Source organism: Dermacentor albipictus, chromosome 9 (genome assembly GCF_038994185.2).
Source record: "Dermacentor albipictus isolate Rhodes 1998 colony chromosome 9, USDA_Dalb.pri_finalv2, whole genome shotgun sequence".
Lineage (NCBI taxonomy): Eukaryota > Metazoa > Arthropoda > Arachnida > Ixodida > Ixodidae > Dermacentor > Dermacentor albipictus.
Genome location: NC_091829.1, coordinates 26,341,071 through 26,360,127, shown reverse-complemented (window position 1 = coordinate 26,360,127; position 19,057 = coordinate 26,341,071). Strand labels below are relative to the sequence as shown.

The following is a 19,057-nucleotide window of genomic DNA, read 5'->3' as shown; positions in this document are numbered from 1 at the left end:
AGCAGTTGAAAAGCTCAGAACTGGCTTTCCGTAGTTCGTATGTCTTTCGAGTTATATACGCTGTCCTCGTTGTTCGTCCTCATCAGTCCATCGTCTCAGTTTCATCCTGGAGCCACCGTGGGTCAGGAGAACAAAACTTTGTCCCGAACTTGCTGCTGACATGGAATCGATGTCACTGTGGTCATGTACCGTCGGGATCCACACGCTCTAAATTGAGACTAAATGAAAAAAAAAAAGATTCATTTTTGCCGAAGTAGGCAATTACTTCTTGCAGTACCAGAGAAGCCATTCTGATACCTTGAGAAGAGACTTGCGTGGTAAATAAGAAAAGACGCAAAAAAAAAAGCGAAAGACAGGCGGCGATGCCGCCGTGAAGTTTTCCCACAAGCTCACCACGGGATTGCACATATTTTAGTGGCATATGCTCGAGCCTACTTGATATCTTCTCTATAGTAATGTATAACGTTGGATTCTAAAAGAGCAAAAAGCTCAACCTAACAAGTGTCGAGGAGATCAACTGGGCCACTATGGTCTATAAACACTAAAGCAACTGCTTTGAAATCTGTGACGTCCCTATGACCTAACCGTACTGAGGTTTCGGCGCGATACTAACTAGAATAGAGTTTCGAAATACCATTTTGACAGTTCAACCTGTTTTAGCGTTTAGCTTTACTGTCTGTTTAAACTTAACGATTCTTGCCGCAATTCCGTTGCTTCCGATATGCATGGCGCGGCACGTTTTGCGAAAATTTTGTGAGTGTCGCCACTGTTGTGTGCACTTGATCTATGACCCTTATAGTGCATCAGTACATTTATTCTGAAATATCTATCAGCGAAGTGGCAGCGACAGGTGACGTCACTCGATTAGGAGCGCCACCACGCGAACGTTTGAGGCCCTTTGTCTCCTGTGCTCAATCGCAGGCGTCAATGCACGTAGTATATAGCTTTGAATCCACTGGTACGTGCGCGTAAAAATTCGAAGCTTTGAAAGAGTACAGCAGAAAGACAGCTCTCCTGAACGCCGCGTTCACGACGTGCAAGCCGCCTCATGGCTCTGGCAGCGGGCTGACCGAGTTTCATAAGTGCAGTGTTCTTGAGCGAGGTACATTAGGCAAACATCGGTCAGTAACTTTCACACGAACGATATAGTCATTGCCTCGCGTTATCCAGGTTACCTGCCCTGGTTGCTCAGTGGCTATGGTGTTAAGCTGCTGAGCACGAGGTCGCGGGATCGAATCCCGGCCACGGCGGCCGCATTTCGATGGGGGCGAAATGCGAAAACACCCGTGTGCTTAGATTTAGGTGCACGTTAAAGAACCCCAGGTGGTCAAAATTCCCGGAGTCCTCCACTACGGCGTGCCTCATAATCAGAAAGTGGTTTCGGCACGTAAAACCCCAAATATTATTATTATTATTATTATTATTATTATTATTATTATTATTATTATTATTATCCAGGTTCGTTTTACGTTAGGCCTCGACAGTAATTATTTCCAAGGTAAATTTTAAATACAGTGTGACAACGATGTTCCATATAATGTAGTACAAGGAGTTTGGGGGGAATGCGGGGCAGGTTAATAAAGCTGAAACAATCTAAATAGAGAAGTGAAATTTTCGCATTCAGATGAAATGTCGGCATAACGATGACGATGATTCATTGGCTTCCCCTTTGAAACGGGGTGGTGACAAATGTTCGCCTAGCCAGCTTGATTTTATCAGGTATGCCATACATGTTTTTCATTCCGTCACCTTCGTATACGTCTTCCATTTCCCATTCCCCCGGTGTAGGGTAGCCAACCGGACGTTATTCTGGTTAACCTCCCTGCCTTCTACTTTTCTCTTCCCTCCTTGTATACGTCTCCTTAATCTTTTTTTTATTTTCTCTCTCTCCCTCAAAACTTCTCTCTCTGCCCTGTACGGCTACCTATGCCTGTAACGGATCCGGTCGTGTCAAAGGAAAACTCCCCCGCTCTCCCTCTGGTGAGCAAAGATGGAACGACCCGCTGTAAATGGAAGCACGCGGCCAAACGGCCGGTCGTGGTCGCTTCCGCTTTCGAGGAGGGCGCCACCATCGGCTCACGCGGAAGACGACGTTACCTCGGAGGCGTGAAGCGAGAGGTCTATCGCGCCTTTTTGACGGCGCTTGTCGTGACGCGCGTCCATCGATCACGGCTGGCACGACGAGCGCCCCCTAAAACTCCGTGGCACAACACCGAGGCCCTTTCGCGTCCACGGGACGTCTTCTCGCGGGACGCCTGCGGGAGATTGATTAAGAACGGCCCGGCTGGGCTCCCGCGGCTGGCCGGAACGAATTGGATGTACGGAGAGGCCCGCACGCGTGCTCAGGCGCAACTTCGGGAAGTTTTGATGCGCGATGGGAATTGGCAGCGCGTGATCGTTGCCGCCGCCATGGTGCTGGCTTTGTTGCCGCTACGGACCATTTTAGTAAGGAGCCGTACCAGACTATAGGTGTACTATGCCTTGCACGGGTAACGAATTTTTATCTGTAAGCAGCAGTGATGGTTCCGATATCTACGATGGTTAGTTCAACCGAGTCGATTGCCGACTTTGTTGCTTTCATCTGGTGGCGTAAGTGTGCCGACAGAAAAATAATCCTTACGCGGGAGTTTCAGGCTTGGCGATTCCTTTATTATTGTTGTTTTCATCTAGTACTGTTGCGTGCGCAAAACAAGAACAGTTGTTTTGGCATATTCTAGCGCAACACGGCGCCGCAGTGCGTCGCCAGCAGCGCTACTTTTGTCATCAATGTCTTCAACTTTTATTTGTGTAACCCGCGTCATATACCGCGTCCGGGTTATACGATATAATAGCGGGAGCCATGAACACGCCAGGCGCTATCGCTCGTGACTTTCTGCTGCGGGAAATGAGGTAGTGAGCTTGATTCTTGGCCTTCAGAGTGTTACTGCGAGCTCACTAGATGCATTGCTAGCACGGTTGTGTCAACCTTTGTTCCTTCTCTAAACTTAGCCCGGTGGGTATTGCAGTGGCCGTATTGCAAAGGGGCAGTATACAAAACTCCCGCGTGCTATGGTCGTCAGTGCGCACCAAAATGCACCAAAAAGGCAAATCTACTCACTAGTCCACACATACTGCACACGTCTTAGAGTGCTGCAGTTTCTGTGAGACGCAGAACAACCTTTCATCCACTAATATTAATAGTTCTCGATTTCTCCTATCAATTGAGTTGGCGTTATATTGTACCTTTGACGCGCGTGACACACTTAATCTAGTATTAAACTTTGTGAAGGTTGTTTATAGCCGGGAAAAAGCAAGCAAAAACATGACTTCAGAAACGTAGAGAAGACAGCGTTACCTTGAAAGAGAGCTGTCGCACAAAAATGGCTAGTCTAAGTGGACGTCATTAGACTGCGTCTCATTGGCGAAATCTCACCTTCAGCAAATTGAGTTTATGGCGTGAAAGGCCTCGAACCTGCTGGCGCCAGAAGCATCGAGCCCGAGTGGCGATGTGAAAACAATTATTTTTTCCCCATCCTATGAATATCATCCGACAAATAAATGTCGGCTTCCGTTACCACTTAGAATAGGGAGGACCATTGCAGCAAGTGAATTTCACGGGCGAAGCCTTAGGTAACGGCGACATCCCGCGACCTCGGAAGGCTTTCTGGAACAGGAAAGGCGTTTTCCATTATTTCTTCAGTGAGAAAGAGTGGTAGTTCTAATTTGCTCTCTTTTTACCGCTCAAATCCATTTTTCGCGCAGTGCTTGCGTAATTCGTTGTGACGGTGAAAAAAATCTAGCGTTTCATTTGAATAATCGCTTGGGATTTAAGGTGTGCCTTGCTTCTAGGGTGGTTAAGGAAATACCCACCTAATCCGTCTTGGATTATGTGCAACCAACGCAAGATTCCTCCGAAAGCGGAGATACGACCAGCGCAGTCGAGTTAAAGCGCCGATGGTCCTCCGCCCTCGTCGTCTCATCCACACCATCGATCACGTTATTTCCAATTGCTTATAGAACCGCCGCTGCTATCAAGCAGCGTCTACGTGGAGTCTTACTCCGCTAGCGATTTCATTTACCTGGCAGCACATTAGATATACCAAAACCCTGTTATAACCAATGCAGTGGAATACCTATTGAACGTGATAAACTGTAGAGAAGTTGTCAAGGTAGGACCCCAGAATTCACCTTGTCGTACACGGGGTCATAAAAGAAAGAAAAAAAAAGTTAGTGAATGATCAACGATGTCACTAACTGTGTCAAACCTGTCACAACATCCCTGTCACAACATGGTTTTATAAGATCATAGATACTATGCTAAATATTATTTCTTAGATATAGTGAAACCCAGTCATTATCGATGCGACGGAATTCCTAGTGACCTTAACATATTCTGGAGAACTTACCAATGCATAACTCAGAAATTCCTCTCACTTTTATAGAACAGTTATTCGTCGCTCTGCGGACGTTATCGCTTTCTAAATCTTTGATCACATAGAAGGTGATGCGCCTTCGATGCTTGATCGAAAAAATATTTTCCATCTGAGCGCTCCCGCATTCAAAGGCAGTGCGTACGCATCCCACAAGCTACGTGAGTGCTCTGCAGGACAAGAGATAGATAGAGATTCTTATTTGCGGAAGGAAAAATTGGGGTAACGTGCAGCGCAGTAACTGTCTCTCAGATGAGGACACCTCAACCGCGCCTCATCTGAGAGACAGTTAAGCAAGAAATGCTCACTGGTTGGCAGGGATACGCCAACCAGTGGCGTAGCAACAGGATACGCAGTGGCGTAGCAACAGGGGGGGGGGGGGGGCGCAGTTGAGGGGGGGGGTGTCATATACGTCTGAAGACACCCCTCTTTCCGCCGGCTACACCCGGGGGGAGGGTGACAGAAGACCTATGGGCCCCGGGTGCCAGACGACCTAGCTACGCCACTGGGTATACGAGTGCACGCACTCCACTGCGCCGCGTCTCCGCACGCGCACAGAAAGTCGATCTCAACCGCCCTGTACGCTGGCCGCGAGAAGACTGAGCACTATTGTACAGCACCCCATGATTACACGGGATCACGAGCGTGAGTCGCCGCGAGGCAGTGGAGCGAGCGGCAAACTCGGTGCGATTTCGTTTGCCGTCCCTCTCGAGCGGCGACCTCTGTGAAGCCCGAATACGCGCCTTGCGATTAGCCAAACCGCGACCGATAAGGGCAAGCGACAACTCGGGTCCAGCCTCCATTTTTTCGCATTCGAGTACGCGGGAAGCGCTGAAATGCCCCTCGTCGTGGCTTTACCTTTGAAGTGTGTGCAATGCAGCTAATCGCATTTTCGGAGGCGAAAGTTAACTTCTATTGACAGTTGCCTAGCGTGTTGTTACCCCGGGCCGACGCTTGGCCAGCGTCACGACGCGTTAAACCGTCGTTTGCCGGCACTTTTTTAAAGTTATCCCTATCCTATCGTATCCTAGCGTGCTGTTGTCAGCATTGTCTTTATTTTTCTTCTGGCGATTTTCTTTGTAACGTGTGCATTTCGAACGTCTGTTATGGCGCGTTATACTGATCGAACTGATATTTTAATTTTATGCAGCTTTAATGTGGCAGCGAATGAGCTGGCCATGCTTCTCATGGGTTTATCGCCTGGCGAAATCGGTCTTAGCGGCGTTCTTTCCTGCCCAAGAGAACAAAAAAGAAAAAAAAAATCCGGTAAACGAGAAGACGCAAACGTTAACAGAGCTTCAAAGGGCAGAGCCGCTCGCCCGCTGTCAACTACAGGGGCCGCGACATGAGTCAAATAGGGCTCTGATTTCATTTTCGGTCAGCTCGACGACTCCGTTTCGAGACAGCGAATGCGGGAGAGAAACCTCTGGGGAGATGGAATCCACGGAGTGAGAATAACAACACAAAAAAGGAAAAAGAAAGAAAGATATAGCAGGGAACAACAGCAACGTATGAAGCTAGGCGAAGTCGCGGACAGATGTGAAAGAAAAATAAATCAAACCATCGGCAGCGCGTGCTTTTGAAACTGGAAAGAAAAAAAAGTCGAGACGAGGGTGAAGCAGGCGGGATGCTTTGCCGAGGAGGCAACGTCGTCGCTGTGGACAGACGTGGACGACGCGTTTCGAATGACCGGGATGGCCAGCCGACCCTGAAATGGAATTTCTGCGCTAAACGTTTGTCCGTTGATTTCCGTTGTGTGGCCCGTGTGAGCGCGTATATGTTTGTGTGTGTATTACTAAGGATCACAACTGCTTTCATCGAAACTGAGACGTTCTTCTTTTTTTTTTTTGAGGACACTAGTTGTGTTTTCCACATTTCTTTGTAAAAGAAAAACCTCTATGTTTCTCGAAAGCACGTACCGTCACCTTAATACAAACAGGTAGGAAAAAAGAAAAAAACTTGCTGAGAGCTCTTGGAGGCTCCTAATTTCACCCAGAGACGTTAGTTTCTTTTCGCGGAGGCACCATTAGCTTTTACTTCCATGCGGGCCTCACTTGTCGTGTGCGAGTGGCTTTTTTTTTAAACAGCGGACGCCGGCAACTCCATAAGCAGAGCAAGGTGCCTAAGCCAGGGACACAATAGATGAAAGCTGCCTAAGGAATTTTCCGTCGTCATTGTCTTTGTAATGTGGGCTTCCCACAATTTTTTTCAGTCACCCTGTTAACGCGCTTTCAGGAACAGTGTGCCCGTAATGGGCTTTTTATTAGGCATGTTTGTGTTTTTTTTTCTCTTCATTTTCCTTCCTCCTTTTTTTTCTTTTCTTTTCCTTTTTTTCCTTTCAATTTTCTTTCAAATACTTGTAGCTTGTATTGTGACGTCCGTGGGAATGGATCGAGATATATGAGTCGGTGTGTAACGCTAATTTCACCCACTACGGGATTGGGCCCATACAGATTTAGGCGGTGCCCTTGACAGCTGCAGTGCAAGTGCCACGTTCCCTACTTTCACGTGCGTAGTATAACAGGTCGTGGGAGAGACGGCGGAAGGGAACAAATGCAGGACGACCGTATTTCCCGTTTCGATACTTGGCATCGTGAATCGTGTCGTTGCGTGTCGTTATTTGCGTGCCAGCGAACGTACAGCGTTGAATGCACTTTCATAGCGCTATGTATAGTTCCACGGCGTTGTACAAAGTTCGTTAGCGTTGTAAATAGTCGCAGAGCGTCCATCGGTTACACCAATGAAACCTGTTACAGTAAAGTAGTTACAGTAGATTGTTTGTGTATATTATTTAGGAGAGAAAAAGAATATGGCAGAAGTGAGGCAGAGAACGCCGGGAAGATTGCGATTTGACAACGTAATATTATCCAATTGCGTGCATACTGCTAATCACTTTGTCCACGCAAAGCGTCTCTCTCGAGGCCGTCCCAAGAAAAACGGAATCGCAATGCTGTTAGCGTCACAGCGAAGGAGTGAAGCCTTTAACGCCTGGCGGAACACATACATTCTCGAGAACGCCACCGCAGGCAGTGCCTTTAAGTAGTAAATTACAGGTCGTGAGATCATGTTACCAAGTGTGAACTCCGCTGCGACGCCTGCAGGGATGTGCCGAGCAGCAGAGCTAATGCTTGTGGCCAAGGCTCTCTTCGTCGCAATGCCAATCCTTGCGGAAGTTCCTCTCTCTCTCTCTCTCTCTCTCTCTCTCTCTCTCTCTCTCTCTCTCTCTCTCTCTCTCTCTCTCTCTCTCTCTCTCTCTCTCATCGAGCAATTTTACAGCCAAGCAAACGATTTCTAAAGCGTTATCGTCTGCTGGACGATAACTCAGTAAATGCTAGCAGCGGGAGGTCTCTGAATGTTACTAGTTAAGTCATCGAGAAATGCGCACGTGTGTCTAATTGGCTGTTCGTCTACGTTGCAACTAAAATACCCGCACGACAGTTTTAACATAAGGCAAAAACAAGAGGATGGCGCCTTCCGAGCATACCAAATATACGCGAGTTTAAAGGCAGCCGTGAGTGTGAGCTACTAATCTTGGAAATCGAAAATGAAAACAGCTGTGCCGCTGTAAACAGATTGCGAGAAATTTTGACGTACGTAGAGTAATATATTTTTCGGTCTACTCAAATAATCAGGAGACCTGTCACTGACTGCGTCAACTTTCACAACCTCATTGCCGTCTCAACCATCGTTTGCATTGACGTCACTCGGCACACTTATAATCACTTTCTTTTGCATTCAGCGTGATGTCTTCGATGTCGTATAAGTTAATTCAATCTGGCACTACATCCGCATCTGACACTACTATCCACATCATCGGCTCTCTTAGTCATACACACTTGGTGCCACCAGTAGGATTTTCTTTCTCATCTTGGTCTGTCAGCTATTTGGCGTACGTTCTTCGCACTGGGCCTTCAGGAACCGTATTAAAAGTTACTTTAAATGCATGGACCACACAACGAGCGCCTAAACCTTGCGGGTTTCCGCAGAACTATTACCTCAAACTCTTGTCCTTGCTTCAAGTTGTTGATAAGTTCGACTTCGCCCTGCCATCTGCTAGCCGGCTGGTTAACTCACATGGGAGAGCGGCTGCTCCGGAAGGGCGGTGGTCCCGGGCTCGAGTCCCGGACTAGGACGAATTTTTCTTCTACTGCGGGGCTTTTCCTTCGAGGAACCCGTATGGGTTTCCTTTGTAGCAAGTACTACGATTGGGTAAATGCCTCATTTTCCATTTATGAAATATGGTAGGCCTAACGTTTGCGAAGAACGTATACCATGTCATGGAAGTACGAAGAAACGGAAGTCAGGGTAAGGCCAGGGTCTCGGAAGGACGGCCGGCTCTGTCTTGCCATTCTTCTTCGCAATGACGCAGTCGATATCATCCACGACAAGGGATGCGTCGATAGAGTTCCTTGGCTCATTAAAGGGCTCCTGAAATAAAAGGGCCCTGAAATTCATTTCAAGTCTAAAATAGTCTATTTACCGAAATACCTTGCTGCAAAAATTACTTCAGTGCGTTCTGAGGAGACAGGGTTATTGGCAATCGAAGATCGCCTTTGATCCCTTTCGCAGTGATCCCGCTCCTTCGATTCCTTGCATTGTGAAGGCTGTGGTGGAGCGGGCCGGGCTCACAACGCTGTGCTAACTGAGCGGCACTGTGGAGCGCAGTTCGAAACGGATTTTGTATGATCACGTAGACTGCTCTACTTACAATACTGGCGGATAAGACACGCCAAACTCGGAGGCTATCCCAGAACTTACGGTTGAGTTCACGGTGTCTCGTCCATTTGATGTGCCTGGGTGTACTAGATAGCTACGCGAAGCTGTGGCTAGTAGCGAGTGGCAAGTAGCGCACTTTCTTTCGCACTTATCTCTGACTGAAGCTTTCACGCAATTATCGAGGGTCGAAAGAAGCGTTGTCTCGCTCGCGCGAGTACGTCGGGAGCGCCCACATCGGGTAAGCGTTGGAGGCCATATCTCTGGAGTCGTGTTGAAAGTATTCCCTAACGCAGCGATGTTCGTCCATGCTGGCGACACACCTCGAAAGTATGAAAATCGGGAAGCAGATGACCTGTTCCAGTCGGATGTTGGCGCTCGGGCCGGCTCGCTGCGCGCTTGGATCTATACGTCACACACAAGAGACCGCTCAGAGCTCGCTGTTGTCCTCGGCGAGCCGCAGCGAGTTTTGACAACCTAAACAACAACCGTGTTAGTTGCGGCACCCAGCGGCGGGCGCTGTATCTACGCTATGCAGTAGAGGCAGCTGTAGAGAGAGAGAGAGAGAGAGAGAGAGAGAGAGAGAGAGAGGGCTCTTTATTAGAAAAACAGAGAATTTTGCCGGCGCGTATATAACCGCTGGCATGCTACTCTGTATAGGGATGGGGAATGGGATTAAACGATTCCAGAAGCGAGTGGGAGAAAAGGAGGATAAAAATAAATATGAAATGTCCGAGTGGACCTGATACTAATATTTACAGGTGACATGGCGGGTAAACTTTGGCTTTTGTATAGGAAGGATGCAATTTTTAAAGCTTTCCTATTTGACCAATTTCTGTGAGGTATTTGAACAATAAATCCAAAACCCGTCGCTGTTTTGAAGGGCCGGGCATTGGACCTAAGATGCTCGGTAACGTTAAGGGTTCGTGGCAAATCATGTCCATTTGGTGCTCAAAAATTGTCTCTCGTTGCCGTACGCGGGACATTCTAGTAATATGTGCTCAATTGTCTCTAAGTTGCGACAGTTATCACAGTATGGGTTAGTGGTAAGTCCTATGCGGTACAGATAATTGTACAGCAGCTGCACCGCTATATATATAGGTTTGATGTACGCTACCTTTGATATATGCACGATGTGCGGGACGGTGACCGTGTTGCAGGTTTGATTGGTGCGCAGTGTTCTGTTGGCGTTTACGGCGTCCTGCAGCCGAAGCGCTGCGGCGAAGGTACGAACACTTTGGTCAGGCTCCGTGGTGTCTTTAGGAGAAGGAGTAGATTTTAATGAGAAAGGAGCAGATATCGGCCTGGAGAGCGTGTCTGCAGCCTGCTACTCCTCACTTGGGTAAGGGGAAGTGGGAGTAGCTGTGCAACTGGCTTTCCAACCACGACATCAGCGACGACAGAGAGCTAGTTGATTTGATGAGACGAACACATTCGCAGGCATGGGACGGATTCAACTGAAGCGAGGCGGGCGTAATTGGAGATCGCTGGGAGATGCCGTCGTAGTTGAGCGAGTAAAAAAGGAGCTGATTATAATGAAATGTTTGCAACTCACTGCAGAAATGTTCAATCTGAGCGTTCCTATATGGCACTCTTGTAACCAAATCCGGAGGTCTTGCCTCCTTGCATAATAATGTCTCCGACGTTTCGTAACAAAGTATGAACTGAGATTCGAGTAAACACGGTAGAAACGTCGCTTCGTCTCACGTGCATCAAAGCATAAAACACATACACTCGCAAAGAAGGAGGAGAGGGGGGAGGAGCGGCACTCGAGCAAACTTGACCAAACGTTTCGTCCTGGTGGCACGGGCTTCGCGTGTCACTCGATTTCGTATAATCTCGAGCTCTCTGGCGCGAAGGTTTCTTTCGTCCCCGTGGAGTCCGAGCCGCGTTTCTGGGCCCTCCCTTGATTGGTGGCACTCACGCGATTAACGCGTTCCCCCCTTTTAAGCACGGAACGCAGATGGTCGTCGTGGGACCGCAGCGGCCCGCGGATCCCTTGTCGCCTGTAAGGCCCCAGGAGCCTTCCCCTCCGTAATGGATCCGTTCCGAGGTCGTTTCGTATAGGCCGCCGCTGAAGCGATTGTACGCGCGCTCAGGTATCCGGGCCGTGTCACGCACCGCACTCAAATTAAGCCAGCGGCTCGAACGCGAGGAGAGGGTGCCCGGTCCATCTGTGAATTTCTTTCTCCGAGACGGGAGATGAACTGGCGACTTGCGTGACCACTGGCCCAGAGACCTCCAGCCCGTACCGGCGTGCCACGTCCTGCGTATTCTACGCTAAGCACACGTGTGTACCTGTGCGAACATTTCGTTTCTCTCTGCTGTGAGGTGTACATCGCTGCTGCTCGGAGGAGTCAGGCGTTCGCCTCGTGCTAATAGTCGTCAGTCACGCGATTCGGAGACAGCGTGCCACGAAGTAAGGTAAGCAAGGAGCGTTCGTGCGAGATGAATAAATAAAACCAGGAAACGCGCCACCATAAACTTGACATGCTATGGTACATTCCAAGTACAAAAAACAAGAGACCGCGGTGTAAAGTCAACGTTGTCATGTTACTAATTCGTGTCTTCGATGGAGCACGCAAACTGTGATGTCTACAAGGACATGCGAAAGTGCAATAGACAAAGTACGATTACATGTTACAATTCGTTTTGATATATTTTTTTACGGGGTAAGCTGTTATGGGCTCATTTGTAACAAACCGTTTCAGTTGGCGATGGTGTCCGCCGCCAGTGTCTGGGTCCGCAGCAGCTATCGCCGGGAACGATAAATGAATACCCAGTTCCCGTCGGGATCGTAGCCGGGCCCGATGCGTGTGAGTAAGCTACTTTACCACTGAGTCACGCCAACGCTTTGCTAGAATCCAGCGGGAAAAATGTCCTATAAACGCGTCCCCATAGCTCGCGACGAGACGCGAGAGAAGGCACGCGATCGGTCATGCGCTCCGCTTAGCGTCGGTACGTGCACATTTTCCATTGCAATTGCATATTATTACGTCAGATAGAACGTTATCTAGCAGATGCACAGGTGTCGCTACAAGGTGCTTTTTTCAATGGAGATGCCAATAAATCATCACCATCATTGCAGTTGTCATTATCATTGTTCCACTTGTGGAATCAAGCTGGCTAGGTGACTATGTCACCACCGCGTTTCAAAGGGGATGCCAATAACTCATCATTATCAGCAGCAGCAGCAGCGTATCGTGCCATTTGACACACCATATCGCATGCGCGCCACGTAGCGTCGATGCGTACAAACTTTGCTTTCCAGTTCCGTTATATTCCACTAGGCGTATATTCCAGTTCAGTTATGGTTTCTGTCAGGTTCTTTCAAGTTGGCTGCATCACTGGCGAGCCGTGGATGAGGAGCAATTTCATATTGTTCAGCACGCCACATCGATACAATGCAGCTGCTTACAGGGTAGGTGAAGAGTGAGGACCACTGCTTTGAACCAGTATGGTATAGTGACATTCAAGTTGAGGTTAACTGACTTTCGATGAGTAAGCTCGCTAAAGCCTAGATAACTACGCGAAGAAAGCGGGCACGTGCACCGACAACATAGTGCGCCGTTGCTATATTGGTCACCAATGGCTCTCTGCGCCCTGCTTCCTGGAGGGATGCAGGGTTTTTAGGCGCCCCGTCGTAATCAAAATACGCTGTCGACACATTGACAATGATAGCAAGAGTGGCGAACAGTGGGGAGGAGGAGGAGGGAAGGAGTTAAGGAGAAGTCAGGGAGGTTAACCAGAATAACTTCCGGTTGGCTACCCTACACCGGGGGAATGGGAAAGGGGAAAACGAAGATCACAGGGAGAACAGTGGGAGTCATTACAGAGGCAGCGGAGCTGGAATGGTGCATTGAAATGACGGGCTCGCGCAGATTCCCGTTCCCGTTTTCCCGTTTTTTTATTCTTCTTTATTTTCTCTTTCTCGTTACCTCGCGTGGCTAGGGTTCTGTTTTTAGCAAGAAAGCTTCATCAGCGATACTCGCCTCGCTGCACAAACAGAACGGGACCGAGACTGAAGCGCTCATTGTGTTTTTGGAAGCTGTCCCGGCAAGGTAAACAGACTGTCGAGCGGGCAGTGATTCAGCCGCTTTCTTTTTGGTCATGCCCGAAGGGAGCTCTGGCCTGCGGCATAACATTCTCGTAACTATTTATATTCTTTGTTTTTATTGCGGTTTATGGTTCTGCCTTACACGCGATGCTTCACGCTAAGCGGATACATTAGGAACTAGTTAACGTAGTTGTAAAAGTTGCAGGAAGAGTGGGTCGTAAACAGAAACTCATTTGCGATCAGTGAATAGCAGTGGTCTTTCTTTTACATCGGCGCTCTGCAGAGAGCCTCTGATAGCCCCTTTGTTCCTGTGTAGTTGAGCAAACCTAATTAGCCTTATTTCTGAAAACAACTTGCTAACGCATCACGTAAGATAAGCCCTTGGTTAGTCATAGCTGTCGGCGATCGCGAGCCCAATTAATGATGTAGCCGTAGCCCTCAAAGCAGAAAGCTGGGCTAGTTGGTGTAGCCGTAGCCCTCTTGATATTGTTATGCCCGCGGCGGACGCTTTTGTCATGCTTTCGTATGCGTCACTTTGTCTTAAAAAATTGTTACTGCTATCTGAAGATTCCTGTAAGTGATAAGGTTTTCATCCCGTAATTAATGCCAACTCTTTATAAAAATAAACTCCTGCTTTACGCAAGACAAACAGGTCAATTTGGTTATTAAACTTTGTGCCCTTGTACAACGAGTTTTGCGACTGGAGATTGCTGTGGTAAGGTTTTTATTCCGTAATTAATTCCAACTCTTCATAAAAATAAACTTCTGCTTTACGCAAGCCAAACAGGTAAATTTGATTATTAAACTTTGTGCCCTTGTACAACGAGTTTTGCGACTGGCGATTGCTGTGATAAGGTTCTACTTCCGTAATTAATGCCAACTCTTTATAAAAATAAACTTCTGCTTTACGCAAGACAAGCAGGGAAATTTAATTATTGAACTTTGTGCCCTTGTAGAACGAGTTTTCCGACTGAAGATTGCTGTAAGTGGTAAGGCTTTCATTCCGTAATTAACGCGAACCCGTAGTAATAATAAACTCCCACTTTACGCAAGAGAAACGGCTGAATTTGATTATTAAACATTGTGCGCTGGCCTAACGAGTTTTGCCACTGAGTACAAAAGGTGAATGAGCGATGGATGTTGAATTTTTCTTATAAGAGATAATGAAATACACGTACCGCGATGGATGTTTCTTACGCTTCATTACTAGTAGCAACTTAACGTAAATTGACAACTCCTCGAATACAGCACAGTGAACTGCGACAGCCGAACGTCATCATCATCATCATCATCAGCCTGGTTACGCCCACTCTAGGGCAAAGGCCTCTCCCGTACTTCTCCAATAACCCCGGTCATGTACTAATTGTGGCCATGCCGTGCCTGCAAACTTCTTAATCTCATCCGCCCACCTAACTTTCTGCCGCCCCCTGCTACGCTTCCCTTCCCTTGGGATCCAGTCCGTAACCCTTAATGACCATCGGTTATCTTCCCTCCTCATTACATGTCCTGCCCATGCCCATTTCTTTTTCTTGATTTCAACTAAGATGTCATTAACTCGCGTTTGTTCCCTCACCCAATCTGCTCTTTTCTTATCCCTTAACGTTACACCTATCATTCTTCTTTCCATAGCTCGTTGCGTCGTCCTCAATTTGAGTCGAACCCCGAAATTTTGAGCCGAAAGTGAGTTCGTGTAAATATTAAAGGGCCTAGATTGCTCGTTTCTCGGGATGTGGCGGGATTGTTTGAGAGAGGTGCCACGTGACATAGATGGCAGGATATGTGCACGCTATTAGCAGTGATGTCGTGCACAAAGACATCTGTTGAAACCTATATTTTGAACACAATGATAATTGCCTGCGTCATACGTCGCTTGCATCCCCCTCGAAAATGTACGGTCCGTTGACATGTGGACTTGACGTCAAGACTTATAGCGAACAGGCAGCTTGTCGCCTAAGCGGTGTTTGTTGATGGGACAGTGATTTGCAGACACGTGCAGTTTGCTGTAAAGAAAGCTTACGTCTCGGTTTTCTTCCAGAGCTTTAGCGTCGCAGCAGCGGATTGAGTGTCGTGAATAGTGACGGCGAGAGTGGAGCGGGCGAGGGAAACCCGATCGGCAAGGTTTAGCTGTTTCTAGAGAGCTAAGTGAACCAGTGCGAAGAACGACGGGCTATGAAGGAACGATGCCTTTGACTGCTAGCTATGGGCGCCGGTCAGGAGTTAGGAGTTTTATATATATATATATATATATATATATATATATATATATATATATATATATATATATATATATATATATATATACGTGGGAGCCCGCTTGGCAGGCACGGATGCGTTAGAGGTAAGTTTCCCTTACTGTTCTGCAGGCACTGCCAGCAAGCCTGCCTAACGAGACACGTTGCGTTTCTTTGCATTTGGGCGCTGTTTCCGACTCTTTTCCGCCTTGCACTGTGTGCAGCATGCGTCCGCGCGTCCCCTGTCAAGGGCAGGAGGAGCTGCTTCCCGGCGGTGCTCGAGACTCCCTCCTACCAGGCGTTGTATCCCGAAGCTTCCCTAAATAAGCTCGTCGCCCCTCCCACGTGCTTCCAGCTGTGTCCAACCGGGATGATTAATAAGGCTGCGTATCGATCCCCCCCTCCCGCTCCTGTCCTCCTTCCCATGGCGTTGAGTCCCGTCGCCTGCTCCCGACAGCCATTCAGGCGCGAAAGAACAAGCAGACACCGAGCTTCTTCCTTTTTTCCCGGGCAACCTCGGCTCGGACACGCTCGACACCCTGTAAGGATCCCGTGTCCGACAAGAAATTTGCGCTTTCCGTCAGAAAAAAGAAGCGTGCAGCACTGGGAAAGCCGCGGCTGACGCCCGCTTTGTAATTGGAGCGAACTTCTATCTTCCCGTTTGCGCGAAATCAGGCTTTCTGACGTGAAGGGCGGCCCGCGGTCATGCAGCTTATGGTAATCCGGACTGGCTATAAGTAATGGCCGCATACCGATCACGCGGTTATCTCGGATGCGCAAAGGGTTGCGCCCTAGATAACTTCGGTTTCCTGGCTATGGTGGCATCTGCTGGTTGGCTGGCCCAACGCTGAACGCATCTGGCGAGACGGCCATTTAGAGAAGCTATGTATATTCCCGGCCCCTCCCTTTCGTCTCCTTTTTTTCGCGTTAGTGCTGCACAAACGTCGCTTTCTCGCTGTATTCGATTGTTCTGCGTTCCCGCGTCGAAGCGTAAACGGGTTTTTGTGGTTTCCCTCTCGGCGTACTGCTTTTCCAAGCTGCCGTTCTGCCGAAAACATCAGGGAGGGAAGCGGGAGAGCGAGGGTACGTGGTTGCTGCATGCGTCTTCTGAATCTTTTTTATTGTTTCTTTTCTTGTTTTGTTTTTTTTTCTGATTCTCGCTCTCTCGCGGTCTCTTCCTTGTCATTCGGCCCTGTCCACGCTAATGTGGGCCTCCCGATTTGATTAGTTCTCGAGTTGTCCGCGCCGATAGCTTTGTCGGGCGGGCCGTGTAAAAAGATTCGTCGCTGGCCGACTCCCCATGGCGAGCATTGGGGGAATGGCGTTGTCAGGTTTCGCTCTCGCTGGCGAAGAGCCTTTTCGTCGCGATCCTTGTCAGCGAGATGAGAACACGACGTGGAAAACGCGCAATCGGTCTCCGGAGTGATCTTGCGCGCCAGGAAGAGAGATATAGCTACTTAATTATTCCTGGAGAGGTTAGCCTGGCAGCTCGACTACATGTCACTCTAGACAAGACCGACGAGAAATGACATGGCACGCACCGTGGACGCATATCATCATCATAACCATCATCATCATCATCATCATCATCATCATCATCATCAGCCTGGTTACGCCCACTGCAGCGCAAAGGCCTCTCCCATAATTCTCCAACTACCCCGGTCATGTACCAGTTGTGGCCATGTTATCCCTGCAAACTTCTTAATCTCATCCGCCCATCTAACTTTCTGCCGCCTTCTGCTACGCTTCCCTTCCCTTGGAATCCATTCTGTAACTCTTAATGACCATCGGTTATCTTCCCTCCGCATAGACGCATATACCAAGAGCGAAACACGTGAACTCGCTACGTACAAGCTAATTAAAGTGTCTCGTCGAGACCATTGCGCTATACACAGGTTAAAAGCGCCTTCGTCGCGTAGGACGCAGATACAGCGGCTTGTCCATGGATATCTCGTACGTGCGCAAGCTCTAAGCGCGGCAGCCTTTGATGTGCACTCAGTGCGGACATTAGGCTGCTCTTGCAGCCTGTTCACATGAAAAGGAACCGCTCGAAAGGACATCTCATTGACCAAGTTGTATGGTAGCTGAAAGTTTCACCAAAGTCCGTTCTAAGAGCATGGTGTTGAAATTGTTTTAGCACAACAGGCTCTTCAATTCCGGTGTTTAGGCTGTCCGCGTAATCTTTCGCTGCTTCTTTCGCATTAGCGGCTGGCACAAGAACGGCAGTCATTAATACATTTATTGTAGAGTATGTCACTGACCTCATTGCTTGACGTGACAGCGTTTACGTTCCAATGCCCGTGTTAATCACGTGACAAATCTTCTGGCGTTGTATCATACCGTAATCTCTTTCGAAATGAAAACTCTCGCTTTTTTGCGTCCTCCGGCCCCGCACTCAAACGTATGTGCTCTAGTTCACTCTTTTCTGCACACAAATGACACTCCACAAAGTCGTGACGCCTTGTACAAAAGCTTTTAAGGCAAGCTTAACCAACGCCCTGCAAATACACGACTGCGGTGGTGCCAACGACACTCCTATAGCGTACTTCGTCTTTGATATCTGCAGCAGCATTTGCAACGCTAGATCCGCCTGCATCAAGCGGCACTCCTCCTCTGTGTCCTTCAATTTTGTTTTTCATTCCTTTGTTTTGTGTTCGCTGAGCTGTTTTCAGAGAACATGCGTAGCCTTAATGGTGGACACATGGGGCAGCTTCAACGCATTTTCTTAAAGAAAAAAAAAGACAAATGGCTGCAGGTTTATTCTGAGCTTGGTCAGTATAAAAACTCGCTCGATGGATCGTCGTTACCTCTGCGATACAAGCAGCTCCGCAGCGAGAAGTAACGATGCAAAAGAAAACAACACCTCATAATAATTGTATAAAAAGTAAGTTAATGTTCGAGCCAAATGTCTTTGGAAGAGTTTTCCTAATGAGGATAAATTAGGAACTATGGTTCTCTCCTTTCTGTTTCGCTTTCGGTGGAGGTTAACCATTGAGTCGGAAAGTAGAAAAAAGCCTCACCGCTCGTTAGTCAGTGGTAAGCGTGTGGGCTCGCGAGAAATTACCAAAAAAAGGAAAAGTGGTTAATGCTTCACTCTCAGTGCGAAACAGTGACGTCATGGCTTGCTAAATATCCTGCGCAGTGAGCCACGCATTGTCTGGCGTGATATCGGTTGTAGTAAACATTCCTAGAGGCGGCTGAGCGTTCTCTCTTAAAGGATAAGAAGAAAACTTGCATCAGTGGTACCTGTAGTGCGAATCGTCTTCGTTCGTGTAGGTGGCGCTCCGTGCATGCAGAAGCTGAGAGAGGCACCCCGTTCTTCCTCCTTTTAAATGCGTTAGCATTTCTATGCGTACCCAACCAGGAGACCCGTCCGGCCGTCCGTCTGTCTGTCACGTGAGGTGAATCGCTACAAAGAAATTGATGTATAAGACAAAATGTATTCGAAAGGAAAAACGTCGGCAGTGGGTAGTTTCAAACCTGCTTCAACACGCTTACTCACTAGGCTAAACACTCACGTTTGCGAAAGGTGAATATAAGTGAACCATGTGAATGGGTTGTACCGGCGATACGAAACAATTGTCAAAGGAGAGAAGGAAGGAAGGAAAAAGTGGAGAAGGAAAGGTAGGGAGGTTAACCAGTTTAGC

At 48.2% G+C, this 19,057-nt stretch overlaps 1 protein-coding gene across 3 annotated transcripts in view; it reads left to right on the top strand.

Moving 5' to 3' along the window:
- Positions 1 to 19,057, top strand: part of LOC135901907 (uncharacterized) — a 368,968-nt gene that overhangs the window by 301,911 nt on the left and 48,000 nt on the right. The window contains exon 15 of one of the 3 annotated variants that reach the window (XM_070525171.1): positions 11,834 to 11,938. The exons of the other annotated variants lie outside the window; for them this stretch is intronic. Coding sequence (XP_070381272.1) covers positions 11,834 to 11,938 — 105 coding nt within the window. The remainder of the gene's footprint in view (positions 1 to 11,833; positions 11,939 to 19,057) is intronic. 3 annotated transcript variants of the gene reach the window in all.